General features: G+C 40.0%; 1 protein-coding gene across 1 annotated transcript; it reads left to right on the forward strand.

Annotated features, from left to right (window-relative positions):
• The first annotated feature begins 456 nt into the window (after nucleotides 1-456).
• SLC38A2 (solute carrier family 38 member 2) lies at nucleotides 457-14782 on the forward strand. Its single transcript, XM_068971994.1, has 16 exons — nucleotides 457-706; nucleotides 1847-2044; nucleotides 2329-2410; nucleotides 2559-2674; nucleotides 5610-5683; nucleotides 5773-5865; nucleotides 5996-6077; nucleotides 7481-7563; nucleotides 7948-8006; nucleotides 8098-8265; nucleotides 8635-8714; nucleotides 8829-8929; nucleotides 9513-9637; nucleotides 9992-10136; nucleotides 10247-10344; nucleotides 11786-14782. The coding sequence occupies exons 2-16, from the start codon at nucleotides 1929-1931 to the stop codon at nucleotides 11882-11884; spliced, it is 1521 nt and encodes a 506-aa protein (XP_068828095.1). The 5' UTR covers nucleotides 457-706; nucleotides 1847-1928; the 3' UTR covers nucleotides 11885-14782.
• Nucleotides 14783-15411: the final 629 nt, after the last annotated feature.

The following is a 15411-nucleotide window of genomic DNA, read 5'->3' on the forward strand; positions in this document are numbered from 1 at the left end:
GATGTGTCCCCAAAGAGCCTAGAGGAGAAAGGAAAGCCTGCTGGTAACTCGGACACGAGCATATTTGGAGAAAGAGCATATTTGGCACCAGTCTGGGGTTTAAGGGACAGATAGGGGAAAGCACGGGCGAGGGGAGGGGGTCTTTCAGGTTGACCAGAGTCGGCAAAGCGGAGTTAGCCTGGAAGGAGCGCGGGAGGAAGCAGGCGGGGCTGGGCTGCCTGATTCCGCCACCCGGGAGGGGCGCAGGGGGGCAGGGAGGCAGAGGGGGCAGGGGGCGGGGCGGGGGGCTGGGCGGGGCCTCGCGGGCCCAGGCTGGCCGGGGGCGGAGCCCAGGTGGTGTTGATATACAAAAAAGCAAGCTCCGGAGGCTGGGGCCCCGCCCATTGACGCGTCCTCCCGCTAAAACCCACCGCTCGCCCCGCTGCTCCAGAGCCGCGCGTCGCTGCCGTCCCGGAGCGCTTTCCTCGCACCGCCGCCAGCAGCCCGACCACGCGCTCCGCACACTCGCGCCTTTCCCTTCAGACGGCGGACGCCGGACGATTGGGGCGGCAACTTGCCATTTCCTTGTTTAATTAAAATTATTTTCCTGCTTCTTGTTGGGGTTTTCGTTTTGTTCTGTTTTTCTTTTTGATTTTTGTTGATTGAGAAAAACTCACCGAAGTCTTTTGCGTGTTGTTTCCGGGATACAGGAGCCCAGACCACCAAGGTAACACGCGCGGGGGCGTCTGTGCAAAAGCCGCGGGGTCCGGGCGGGAGTGGGGGAGGGGCCTCCGGGAGGGGCCGCGGCGGGAAGGCAGCTGAGGATGTCGTTTCTTCCCGGGGAGGGCGTTTTCGGTTTGCTGGCCAGACTTCTATCCCGGCCTGCAGCGGGGGTCACTGTCTTCTTATGGGCGGGGGAGGGGCGCGGCGCGGGGGCCGTGTGCCCGCCAAGATCGGAGCCGCATCTTCCCGTTAGGGGGAGGGGAAGCCAGCCAGGCTCGCGGTTCCACTGCGACAAGTCTGGTGACTAATTTGAATTAATAAAAATAATTAAATCCATGGGTCTTGGAATTTGGGGGAGGGCGGATGTGGGTTCGAGCTTTTAATGTAGCAGAGGCCACGATTGGGGAAGACATACCGGGAACGTTTGACAATCGGCGATCGATATTGCATCAGTTTCCTTTCCGGGCATAGGAGGGGCCGGCCGGGCTAAGAGCTTGCGAGTCAAATGCCAGTGGACGGGTGTGCTCGAGGGCACGGGCGTGCGCGTGTAAACAAACCCTCGGCGCTCTGCGCCCCCTCTGCTCCTCTTCTCGGGAGAAAACTAGTGTCCGCCCTAACGCCCCCTTCGAGTCTGTCTGCCGCAGAGGCATTTTCCCATCTGGGGGCTCCCGGCGTGAAAGGATTACGCGGCATTGCTATTGTAAATGCTGGAAACGGGGAGCTGTGTGCCTGGATTACATGCAGTGCACACCTAGCCAAATATCTGGGTGGGATGTGTGCCCTGCGTGCCTGTGCACGACCAAGGAGGCTGCGGGAAAAGCGATGCAGAGCTCCCCCCACGCCCCTTTCGTAAAACTTGGGCTAACAGAGAGGGCAAAACGTTAAATTGCGCGGGAGAGGGTCCTTAGGGTCCCGGGGGGCGCGAGTCTCAGCGGGCGCAGCGTTGCGGTGGGACCATCTTTGTTCTCGGCGGCTCCGCGGTCTGTACTTTTCCGCCCCTCGGCGCGCGCCCCCGCCCCTCGCGCTCGGCTGGTACTTTTCCACTCGCCTGGCGGGGGATGAATCAGCCGCGCTGCGCCTCCCGGCGGTGTCACGTGACCAGGGCGGGCTCTGCAGTCCTGACGCGCCGCCTCTACCTTCACAGGCAGCCGCGCGGGCTCGTGCGTCTCCAAGGACAAAAGGAACCCAGCACTACTCTCAGCGTCCGATTCCTCCCGCTGCCCAACATGAAGAAAGCTGAAATGGGAAGGTTCAATATTTCCCCAGATGAGGACAGCAGCAGCTATAGTTCCAACAGCGACTTCAACTACTCCTACCCCACCAAACAAGCTGCTCTGAAAAGGTGGGAGATGTGTGCGTTTTTAAAAACGGCTTGTGTGCATCGGAAGTTCTTTACGTAGAATTCTGTTGCTTAAAATTATTGTAGCATTTGGAGAGAGCGTGTAATCTCTGGAACATTATCTGGTTGTTGTATGGGAACACGCCTTCAGGTCGTGTGAAAGTCGACTACTACTTAATATGCATTTAAATTAAAATGTGTGACAGCTAAACGCGGGGGCGTTTTGTGTTGAAGAATTCCTTTGTGTATTTCAACCAATTTAAAATTTTTGATTTTCTGTTTTGTAGCCATTATGCCGATGTAGATCCTGAAAACCAGAACTTTTTACTTGAGTCGAATTTGGGGAAGAAGAAGTATGAAACTGACTTTGTAAGTTAAAAATAATCATTTGTGTTTCTGTGGCTTTATGGAGTAAAAGAATAGTTTTATTTTTAGATTTCAAGTCTAACTTGCCCAAAGCTGGTTTTCTCCATTTAATTATTGTTATATGTTTGGTTATCCTTTTCCCTCTATGTAGCATCCAGGTACTACTTCCTTTGGAATGTCAGTATTTAATCTGAGCAATGCGATTGTGGGCAGTGGAATCCTTGGGCTTTCTTATGCCATGGCTAATACTGGAATTGCTCTTTTTATGTAAGTATGTGTAAGTAGTGAGTCTGCCACGCAGGGCAGTTAATATGATGATACAGCATATATTTTGGCTCCAGAGACTGAATTTACAGTTGCAGTAATTGACTTAATCATTTGCTTAAAATTTAAAATGTGAGAAATCCAAAAATCACTTTATTCTGCTACATAACTGCATGATATCAAAAAAGTCAATTAGGTAGGGAAAATTAGGACAACTCTTAAAACTAATAATCCAAAAAGTCTTTGAGTTGGAGGGAATAAAGTTGAATAGGGATTGGGTATTTATAAAGAACTGTGGATGAATCCAGGGTAAAATTTTTACTCTGGCAAACTTTGAAGCAAGAAACATTTTAAAAGCATGGTACCTTCAACTCCGTAGCGTAAATTGACAGTCTCCCCAAGGACCTGTGGCCTCTTATGTACATAAGGAAAACAACTTGTGTTTTAAATATATAGGGTGTGATGGTATTTGTCTAATCTAGAACACGTTTAAGAAAAGTGAGTCATAATTTTCTGGACAACAAAAAACAACCCATATGTGTTTTTTTTTTCTTTTTTTTTTTTGGTCTCAATTTTTGGGGTTGTTTTTATTTTTAATCCATGTCTGTGTGATTACCACAACAAAATATGACTACTTTAAAAAATATCTGCTTTGAATTGCTTTATTTTTTTTTTCCTTAGTTGTCTAGTTAGAATTAGTTACTCCCTGTGCTTTCCCACGTGAATACCTAGAATAGGATTTTGGAGCAGGAGAAGACTTTCAAACAGTGTTTTTTAACCATTTTAGGGTCACTGACTCTTGGAGAATATAAAACTATGGACCTTATTTCCAGGAAAAAGGCATAAAAGAAAAATACCTGTGATTTTGAGGATATGTTTCAGCGTTGTTTGTATCATAGCTACTAAGATTGGGCTACGGTGGACTCCTGGCTAAGGCACTTTCTTTTTAGGGTGATTTACTGTGCAGACGAAGAAACCACATATACACAGAACATGGAATTCTCTCTTTGCTACAGTCTTGTTTTAGTTAGCTGACTGGTGCCTTCTACTCAAGTTATTTTTTCCTAGCAGAAGAGAATGTTCTGAAAAGAAAAGCAAGCCTTTGCAAAACTCTGCTTTGTGGTGAAATTCCACATGTGTTAAGTGTGGCTTTGAGCACTGGAAGCTAGGATTCACTCACCCTGCTTCACGAACCATGAGGCTTTTTGAGGTCTAAGACTAAGAGCCAGGAATTTACATAGAAAGAACCCTGGAGTTTTCAAAGTTTTTAGTGGGGTATTTGAATGGCATCATTGTTAAATGTTTGAAACCCTTCCTAACTCTTCATGTAAAAACCAGAGGCAATTTTTAAATGCTTCCAGTGTGGTTGTGGTGCAGAATTTACATGAGGTAAAATGCTACCTTTGTTTCATAAAAGAACTCAGAATTCTGCTGTGTTACCCTTGCACTTTTGAAATTATTTATACTTTAATAGTGTTTGAATGTTTGATTATTCAGTAAATGGCTAAACAATATCACAAGCGCTAAAGTGAGTTTTAAATCCATCACTGTTTTACTTGGTTTATGTAGAGGTATAAAGGTAAATGCTCCAAAAGCCTCATGGCTGCCCTTATCTGGTTAAACAACTCTGTAGCTTACCCTATAAAGTAGACCCAGTCTTGACATTGAAAGTGACCTCAAAGGTTATGGAGTCTGTTCATTCCTCATTGTCTTCTCTATGTAAAAGAGGGACTGAGTTTGTTAGCACACTTTCGACATTGTTTTTGATTAAGCCATGCTTTGTTCAGTTAGCGATGAGGCTGATGGTGTCATTGCTACTACAGATTAGACACCCTTAAACTTTTGGCATTGGAACGGCAGCTTAATGCCACCGTCTATGTTTAACTAACAGACATCTATTTCTTTGCCAGACCTTATATGGTACTTTAATCAATTTGCCATTTCAGAATTTGGAAAATGTGACTGTCATCCTGTTTGCAGAGTCTTCCATGAGTTTCCCTGATTTTGATTTTTTGCTTTTGTTGTTGGCTCATTTTAATAAAAAGAAATTTGTTTTTCTCAGCTTGCCTGGTGGGGAGGGAAGGAAAGCTGGAATGAGAGAGAATGTGTGCCCTAAGGGAAAACTTAGTGACTGAGTAGAGAACCTTTAGTTCTTCTCTATTCGTTTCTTTTTTTCTCCTCTTCCATCCAAGCGAAAGGACTGAGGGAGGAGACAGCCCAGTCTCACTGATAGATTGCTTGTTCTCACACAGACATTGTTTAACTTTGTGACAATGCTGGGTTTGTCTTCCATACTATGGGGCGCAATATAGTATATCGTCACAGTAGTTACTCCTCTGATGTGTGCTGATGACACCCATCAGTTTTACAAATAACTGATGACAGTTTTTGTAAAGCTGACCCTGACACTTAGCGTATATCATCTCTCCTTCCTTCATATAGTCCCATTCCTATGCTTACCTATATGGTTCAAGGGAACTCCAGACCTTTCCTGAACTTGTCTCAGTTGGATTTCCCAAGTAACTGGCAAGTGTTAAAACCATTTTATAGGTATAGAAACTATTACAACACAAAGAAGTAGCAAGTACATAACTAATTACCACTGTAGCAGAATCAAAGTATAAGTCTTACAACTCTTTCACTGGGAAGTTATAGTCTTTCCAGTGTCTCCTGGCACCTTTGGTTCAGTGGGTGGACCCTGTTCATAACCAGGACTGTAGAGCTATCACCTGAGACATGATGCAGTCATGTTTAGGGAGGTAAGAGAGCTTGTTGACACTCTAGCCAAAAGAGTGAACACACATCATTGGGGTCATTCTGTCTAGCAAAAATATTAGGACAAGTTTTGTATTTAATGTTTAAATAAAGTCAAAAGGAATTGTCTTTTAGGTATAGACGTGCTTATGTATAACCCTGTACCTTTTTCTTCTCTCATCAGAATTCTGTTGACATTTGTGTCAATATTTTCCCTGTATTCTGTTCATCTCCTTTTGAAGACTGCCAATGAAGGAGGTATGGTAGCACTCTATATTTCTAAAACAATTATGCCTATCATGATTTTCTTTCTCTCCCTTCATGCGTCTGTGTTCTTTAAATTATAGGGTCTTTATTATATGAACAGCTGGGACATAAAGCATTTGGAATGGTTGGGAAGCTCACAGCATCTGGATCCATTACAATGCAGAACATTGGAGGTAAGAGTGTTTGAAAGACGATTTGGGTATAGTTTTTTGCTCTTTATGTAGCAGAGAGTGGTGACACGCTACTTTTGGTGTCACATGCAACATTTTGCACTTGTAATGGTATAATTTTGTTTTCCTCCAGCTATGTCAAGCTACCTCTTCATAGTGAAATATGAGTTACCTTTGGTGATCCAGGCATTAATGAACATTGAAGATACAAATGGGTAGGTGCTAAGTAAGGTTACTCATAAGAAACAATTGCAGTCTAAAATGATTAGATACATTTTATCAAAGTTGGATACAAAATGATTGTCAGTAAATTATTTTTTGTTAATATTCTTGTTGAAACTGACCAAGAAGTCCCCCAGAAACTGATTTGAACTTCGCAAAGGAAAGGCCAAGATAGAAGCTAGATAGTTAACTGAATAAAAAATTTCAAATATATGTATGTAAACAGGTTTTCTGAAACTACTTACCTTTTCTCTTTACTGTCCCCAGAATATATAGTTGAATAACTTATACCCCAACCTAAGTTAGGACTAACATTTTGAATTACATTAAAAATCAATCCCTGTCTGATTTTTGTGAATTGGAAAATCTGTTGAAAATAGCAGAATACCAGAAAATATATGGCCATGCTGTAGAAACCTTGTCCTTCTCGCAGAGTTACTCATTGGAGCAGACTAACAGGTTTTTATCTAAAGTAAACATGAGGAAGGATAATGTACTTCCCTGCTTACATGCAGCTCATTATCTCAAAACAGAAAAGTGTGGTTATCTCTGCAGCATTTGAAACCTAATAAGCTGGTCTTTAAATGTTAGCTCTCTGTGGGGGTTCTTTATTGCTAAAGTGAGCAGAGTTAGAATTGACAGGGCAATTAGAATTTGAAAGTCAGTGATTTAAAACAAGGTGTAGTTGATTACCTAAAAAGGAAAAAGCATTGCTAAAACTTTTAGAGAGGTGCATAACATTTTCTCTGAGTTCAGAAGGGATCTTTTTACTGTTGGAGTCAAGGTGGGTCAAGGTGTCACAACATACTCTTGACAGCCTGAAATAAGCTCTTGTTTGGAGGGCACTGGGTTTTGTTATTTGTTTTTTGCCTATGTATTTTATAGAACTGTGAAAAAATTTCCTTGTTGAAATGTTTAGTAAGTACATTTGCTAACAAATGTCTGATAGAAACTTGTTTTAAAATTTCCTTGTTTCCAGCATTAAAACAATGTGTGCTAAAGCTATGACAAAGTTGGTGTACAATTTTCTAAAAATGCTTAAAGATAAGATTAACTGGCTTAACAGTGCTGCTTTGTTGCCTACGTTAGTATCAAGCCTTTAAGAAGCATTTTATGTTATGAAGCAGCTGGCAGCCTTCCCAGAGCAAACAGTGGGACAAAAATGATACTGTTTCAGACCCCATTTCTAACCTGAGTGAATATTCACTGTGCCCACTAAGTTAGAAAGCTGTTCCTGCCTATGTGGGCTTTTTGAATAAGTAATAATTCTTTCCAACCTGTCTCTCTCTCTCTTTTATTTTTTTAAGTATAAAACGAGTGCTGTGAGAAGAAATATATGTTGTTCTGAGGATATTTGTAACTGGTTGTGACCTTGGTTTTCTTCTCTTTCATTCAGATTGTGGTATCTGAATGGTGACTATTTGGTTCTGCTGGTATCACTGGTGCTCATTCTTCCCTTGTCACTGCTGAGGAATTTAGGTGAGCAAATCCATCTCTAAAGAGAATCGAAATGAGCCCCACCAACTAGTTAGCTTTCTCTTAATAGAAATTAATGAGAGCTGAGTTAAAGAACCCCAAAAACATACCTTTGAGAATTGCAACTTGCCAGTCTTCAAGAAATTCTCTACCAAAAGGCCCAAGCACTTGGTTGCCATTTAGAACATCTTGTGCTTTATAAAAAATGCAAAAGGGATAGTTGTTACCGATTTAGTAATTAACAAGTATTTTTAAGTAATTCTCTGTCTCGCTGTGTAAGAATTAGAAATTTCATGTGTCCACACTGAAGTCTTAGAAACAGAATTGAGTCATATTTGCCCTAAACCTGATTTAGTAAATGAATCCCATGTTTTTTCCTCCTTATAGGATATTTGGGATACACCAGTGGCCTTTCCTTGCTGTGTATGATGTTCTTTCTGATTGTGGTAGGTATAAATTTTCTTTAAAGCTAAAGATTCTTTTTCTAAGCCCTGTCACATTATTCATTCTAACAAATGCAAAATAATATATTTTCAGGTGATTTGCAAGAAGTTTCAGATTCCTTGTCCTGCAGAAATTGCTTTTCTAGTTAATGAAACAGTAAACGGCAGCTTAACACACCCAGCAACTTTTGTACCTGATGTGGGTTTTAATAGGACTGAAAGTGATTCTTGCCAACCACGTTATTTTATCTTCAACTCACAGGTAACTATAATCATTTTGTTTTCAAAGAAAGATTTTAGGGAAGAAAATAGGGAAAATAACCCACTGGAAGTTTTAACACTCCCAAGGTAAAGGGAGGTGAGGTAATAGCTTCCTCTTTAGGAAACATGGTTATTAGCTCATTATTGAGGACTGAGAAGAAAGTGTTGGTTTGTATCTTGTAACTGCCACATTCAGAAGTGAGAATATTGCTCACACCTAGTGAACAAATTAGAAGAGCTAATTGGGCAAGAAAACATTTTAAGCTTTGATTTCTAAGATTAATGAGTATAAAATGTAAGTTGCAGAACTGTGATATCACATGAGTTTGTTACATCAGGATGTTAAGAAGGTTTTTACATTTTTTTGCAGACTGTCTATGCTGTGCCAATTCTGACCTTTTCATTTGTCTGTCATCCTGCTATTCTTCCTATTTATGAAGAGCTTAAAGGGTGAGTGCTTTAGCAACTTTTATATAAATTAATTGGGAAAGCTGGAAAAATACTAGATTACTGCTCTAACTACCGCTATAATATGTATGTGTATTTTCCTTTGAATTTGTGCAGCCGCAGCCGTAGAAGAATGATGAATGTGTCCAAGATTTCCTTTTTTGCTATGTTTCTCATGTACCTGTTTGCTGCCCTCTTTGGATACCTGACGTTTTACGGTAAATAATGTCCAGTTTACAAAAAGGACACTTGGTGAAATGAAGTTCATACTTCGTGTGTATAGTTCTGTCACTTTAAATGCTCAGTCTGTTTCAGTATGTTTCCTATTTGTGATGAGCAATTGAACCTAGAGTTTAGAATTCCCTGTAGTGTATATTGAATCAGTAATTTCTAGAGTACAGGCTCCAAAATCCACCGTTTGCCATATGATGGCATTTTTATATGTGATGTGCTTGCATCTAGGTTCATCCTGACTCTCCTCTCCCATTCCCTTCAGATTATACAACACACATGCAGACTGTAAGCCAAACCCTGGGATTTAGCTATTTAGCTCCTGTTGTTTTTAATGGGGGTCATGTGGCTAAATCTCTCCTAGGTATTTAGAAAAATTTTCCTTCAATGTTATTTTAATTGCATTAACCCTAATTCCAAATTAATCTTATTAGCCTCTTAGTTTATGGTTGTTTTGTGAGTAGCTAATAACTTTGGTGCAGATAATAGCTGTAAGTTAGATTTTCTAACTAATCTCCAGAGAGAACAACACACAAGAAGCATTTTTTCTTTTTTTGTCTTTCTCTATAGAACACGTTGAGTCAGAATTGCTTCATACCTACTCTTCTGTCATGGAAACTGATATTCTGCTTCTCATTGTCCGTTTGGCTGTGTTGGTGGCTGTCACCCTAACAGTACCTGTCGTCATTTTCCCAGTAAGTGATCACCTGCTCTCTCTTCAGTAGGAATGAGTTGTTAGGCATGAAGATTTGTGAGATTTTCATGTTCTGTAAGAAGAAAACCACTACTACAGCAGTATCAAGGGTTTTTGGTTTTTGAAAGGGTTTTGTTTTTTTTTTTAATGTTTTGTCCAGCTTTAAAATACATCTTGGGATCTTTTCCCCATAATTCAGGATATAATGATCTTTCTAATGCTTAGATGTTTAGGAAAAGAGCAGTAGAGGAGGGGTATGCTTTGAGTATTTAAATAGCTACTTGTTTCCTATTGTTTGTAGCTCATTTTCATTGATTAAAGCTGCAATTTTTATTCACTCACTTATTTTTTGCAGATCCGGAGTTCCGTAACTCATTTGCTGTGTGCATCAAAGGAGTTCAGTTGGTGGCGTCATAGTGTCATTACAGTGTCTATCTTGGTGTTTACCAATTTGCTTGTCATCTTTGTACCAAATATTAGGGATATCTTTGGTTTCATTGGTAAGTTTTAGGAAGTATCACAGTTGATTGAAATATCAGAAGTTTTAAAGTTAAAGAAATAGCAAGTGATTCATTGAATTCTTAAGAAATAGTCAATGCTGTTTTTACAGGTGCATCTGCAGCTGCTATGTTGATTTTTATTCTTCCGTCTGCGTTCTATATCAAGTTAGTGAAGAAAGAACCTATGAAGTCTGTACAAAAGATTGGGGTGAGTGAGAGTTTATGACCAGAAGAAGAATAATGTAATACCAAAGTTCCTCAACTGATTGTAACTTTAGTCTCCTAAATGTCATTTATTGTAGTTTCATTTTAAGTTTCTAATAAATATACCCATAACTTCACAGATAGAAGAATGGGGGAGGAGGGGAGAGATGGTTTGCCTTCTGATATGTATTCTTAAGTTTATTGCGAGAAAGTTACTAGATACTTTAGAAATAGGAATAGAGGTTAAAAGTATAACCTTGACCACCAGCTGTGTGACAGGCACTTAAATAGGCCTGGAGTGTATAAAAGAGAAAAAAAATGGAGTATTTAGTCAAATGAAACTAACCGTTTTCAAAGCAAAGCTCAGGTGGGGTCAGGGGGTTATTACACTATAAACTATAACAACTAATTTTACAAAGATTATGATATGTTCACCACAAATGATCCTGGTAGGGATACTTAAAAGAAAGACTGCATTTCAGTCCATTTTCTCCACAACTGTTGTCTGACTAAAGTACTAGAAATGCTTATGAATCAACAACAGTTACCTTGTTTTACTCAGAATATCTGGTGTAGTCATTGAAGAGTAGAATTAGAGTAGACCTACTCATGTCTCTTAGAAAAACCTCCAGCTTCATCTCAGGCTGCATTTTTAAGATAGATTTGATTTTAAAAGTTAAGATTTTTCCCTTTCAAAAATGCAGAAATATCAGTCCAATTTTGTTGCGTGCAACAGTTTATTTAGTAAAGAAGATTATTTACTTTTTCTTTTGATACAAAGGAATGAGAAGGGAAATTTTGAGACGATTTTAAAAATACAGTAACTTAGTATTCTATGGATAACCCCTTGTAGCTCAGATCATAAAGAGTCTTCCTGCAATGCAGGAGACCTGGGTTTGATCCCTGGGTCAGGAAGATACCCTGGAGAAGGAAATGGCAACCCACTCCAGTATTCTTGCCTGGAAAATCCCATGAACGGAAGAGCCTGGAAGGCTACAGTCCATGGGGTCAAAAAGAGCTGGACACGGCTGAGCGACTTTCCTTACTTAACTTTGATCATTCAAGACAGTTTAACGAGCTAAACTGTAGCTCTGTGAAATAATACGGACACACTTTTAGAAATTTATTGTATGTGCTAATTCACTCAGTCCTGTCCAACTCTTTGGGACCCACTGACTATTGCTCACCAGTGCAAATCCTGTTCCCGTGGATTTCGCCAGGCAAGAGTACTGGAGTGGGTTGCCGTTTCCTACTCTCGGGGATCTTCCCAACCCAGGAATCAAACCCACATCTCTTGTGTCTCCTGAATTGGCAGGTGGGTTCTTTACCACTAGCGCCACCTGGGAGGCCCTTTAGAAATTATGAGCCTAGTTTTTAAAAGTAGAAGAATATTTAGCATACATGTTTTGTTGCTTGCTAATCCATTTTCTCTGTGCTCACTGCAGGCTCTGTTCTTCCTGCTAAGTGGCATAGTGGTGATGACCGGAAGCATGGCCTTGATTGTGTTGGATTGGGTCCACAATGCCCCGGGAGGTGGCCATTAACTACCACCTCGAAAACTCCACAGTAGTCCATTTGATGCCAGTGTTGAGTCTACAGCTCTCAACTACTATGAAATTTCACCTGATGTTTTCAGTTTCACTTCCTTTTGAAGTGCAGATTCCTCGCTGGTTCTTCGGAGTGCAGAATAAGTGAACTCTTGTTTTGTTTTGTTTCGTTCTTAAAGAAACTATTCTGTATGGTAGAAATGGATATTAACACCAAACCACGAGTCTCGGGTTAACGGAAGTGACAATTTTATTCCATTCCAGAGAATGGACGAACTCTTAACTTTAATCAAGCCACATGTTTGGCTGTGTCATTGTTTAACTTGGATATTTTATGATTTTACTTGAATGTGCCTAATGGAACCATTCGATGTGAGAAATAATTCTTTTTAATTTACAGCAAAGTATTGAAATAACCATTGAGAAAAACACTTATTATTTTTTTGTACCAAAAATATTCGAAGACCTCAGAAGCACTCTTTTATTTTTTAAAAATTGCTTTTTTTGAACTTTATCCAAAAGCAGTTGTCAATGAATTCCATGAAAAAAAAATCATTGTTATTTAAAAACAATTACTACTAGTATTATGAAATGATTTGCCTTTTTGTAGGCATACTAAGCCAAATACTTTTTTTTATCCAAAATAATTTTTAGAGAAAATGATATAATGAAAAATTACACTGTAATTAGGAGCATTTTCCATTCAGACTTTACCTTTAAAGGACAACTGGTTGATTGTGGCTACACCAAATCAGGTGAACTCTGTTCATCACTTTTCTTCTCTGTCCCCAAATATTTTTGTTCATTTAGACTCTGAAATATTTATGGCTTCAGTCTATTAGAGTGGAAGATAATGCAGGTATTTCTGTGGGAAATAAAATAACTAATTTTGAGGTACCAAATAGTGCAATTGGGTAAAACAGGGTTTATTCAGTTGCATTGCCTCCAGAGTTGGGTTGACAGCTCTGGATTTTTTTGGGCCAGCCCTTTTTTGGCATTGCTTCCAGAAGTGGAAAATGGGCATTTGATGGCTGTAGGCCAAAACTGTTCTATCCAGAGAGTACAGTACAACTTTTCATATGGCTCATCTGCTATGGAAGTGTGAATTACTTGACAATGTGTGGTTTAGTTGTGTTCATGTTTTGTCTACAGTAGAGGTCTAATTAATCCATAGGTTACACCTATATTTGGTATAAGTTCTCTTCATACAGGCCACTGGGTTTCTCATGCAGTAAGCTTTTTAAAAAAACTCACGTGCACTGCATTGTCATCTCATTCTTGTACAACGTAGAATTACTTGTTTACATCCAACAAATGGTTAGCTAGGGAAAACAGTGCAACCTGAGTGTAACTATTGGTCCGACTGCATGATCACCCTTCCATTTCAATCCCAGTTAGACGTGAAAAAATTACTTGGCTTTAAGAGCACATTTATTGTACGTCATGGTGTATGGTGAATATGTTATTAAATAATGTGGTACTTTGCTCATCAGGCATAATGTCTAAAATCTAATACACATAATTCCATTAGTGGTTGAGGGAAGCAAATAATGGAATCATCAATTGGTCACCTGACTGTAAGGTTGTTCTCTTGAACTTAACATTTTTAGTTTTAGGCAAGGGCCAGAAATGTGGCAGACATGATTTTTGTTACGCATTCTTGTATTATATGTGACTCAGTTGCAGACAAGATGTGTCTGTAGTCAGAGACCCTTGTGGAACTGAACTGGAAGACGTCTTGTAGTGCTCCATTGGGTGAAACCAATGGTCCATTTTTGTTTGTTTCTACAAAAATGAAAGTGGGGACCATCTCGAAAGGCAGTGAGAAGACGGATTCTACAGCACTGCTTTCATTCAATTGGGCTTTTGGCACTCCATTCGAATCCAGAACCTCACCTCTAGCTCAGACCAAGAATTGGCACTTCTGCTTGAATTCCTGGAAAGAATCGCTGGTTTTGTAACTTAAGACTTGCCTGGGAATACCTCTACAGTTTACATCCTTTTATTTGGGAGAAAATACCGAGGCAACCAGGAAGAAATGAAAAAAAATAAATAAATCGATGTGGAAGGTTCCTCCAGTCCCCTGGCTGTTTGAGGTTCCAAATCAACTGCCAAGGGTAAATTTCATTGCATGATTTTCTTGGAGCTATCTTTGTCTACCTGGAGGTTCCTAAACAGTGAATTCCCAGTAATGAGCAGTCTTCAGTATTAAAACCACTGTCTTGTCACCTCATTTTGCATTACTGTCTTCCGTGGATGTTTCAGTTATAACTAATGTTATTTATAGAACAGCATTAATCCATTAAAGCTAACCTATTTTTCAATATTTATGATAATCTTATGTACATACAGTGTCTGTCCATATGTATTTGTAAATAGGTTGTATATAATGTCAGGTTTGGGTCTTGGGTTGAAATGTATATATCCTTCCTTATAAGTTTCTTAACTGCATTTTGATGAATTCACATTATGTATCTATAAGAATTGTCCCAAAAGTACCTGTACAGAGATTTCAGTAAACAAATTGACAAATTGTGTAAACACTAAAAATTTAAAATACTGTTAAAATTGTATTTGCAATAAGCAGACTACGTGAACAACACATTTTTTTCATGAAAACTTGGTGCAGGTTCAGAACTCTAAAATTTTAAATAAGGTCTAAATTTTCAAAATGTAGTAGCTATTAAAACATGATCTAGTGTAATGAAATCAAATATGCTCTAGTGTGGTGGAAGACCTTTGAGAACCTGATTGTGGTAAGCTTTCTGTATATAATGTAAATATCCTCACTGTACTGTTATAGAGGCCAACAATTCCAGTAAGACTTGTTGGCAAAGAGTGCTACACGTTTCAATGAAACATTGTATGTTTGTTTTAACTGAACTAAAATAAATACATGCTTAATCCTGAGTAGCAGTGTTTTATTTAAAGCAGTGATAAGTCGTGTCTGGTGTGTTTTGTAAGCATAGTAAGGTAGCACTTAGTAGGGGTTCATATAGTGTTAGTGATTATGATGAAGAAAAAGTGGTCATCAAAAACATTTGCATACCAAGTATTTGGAGGAATGGAAAAAAATTTTTTTTAATCTGGAGGACCAAGTCAGACCTGCTGTAAGTAAATATAGTGCACCATAATCACACCTGGGGAGCTTTTTAATGTGCCACTATCTGGGGACTCCAGGTCCGAGAACTAGGGTCCTGAATGGAATTCAATTTTCTGGAGCATGTACCTATGTAGGCTGATCCCATGGGTCTGGAGGGCAGCCTGGGAAGTTTTGTTTCCCCAGAAAAGTATCCAAGTGATTTCTGATGCATAAGTAAAGTAAGGGGTGCTGAAATAGGCCTGGGAAGAAGTCAGATGAGTTCAGCCCTTGTGAGAGGAAGGGCTATGGCTGGAGAGAGAGCAGACCAGCTGAAGGTTACCTGAGGGATGGACACTGAGGAAGGTTACTGACATACACAGGGTAGCTCAGGTGTGGCCTGTGGTTGGTTGAAAGCTTGAGTCTTAGAAAGTGAAATATCCAA

This window comes from Capricornis sumatraensis, chromosome 4, assembly GCF_032405125.1.
Source record: "Capricornis sumatraensis isolate serow.1 chromosome 4, serow.2, whole genome shotgun sequence".
NCBI classification, from domain to species: domain Eukaryota; kingdom Metazoa; phylum Chordata; class Mammalia; order Artiodactyla; family Bovidae; genus Capricornis; species Capricornis sumatraensis.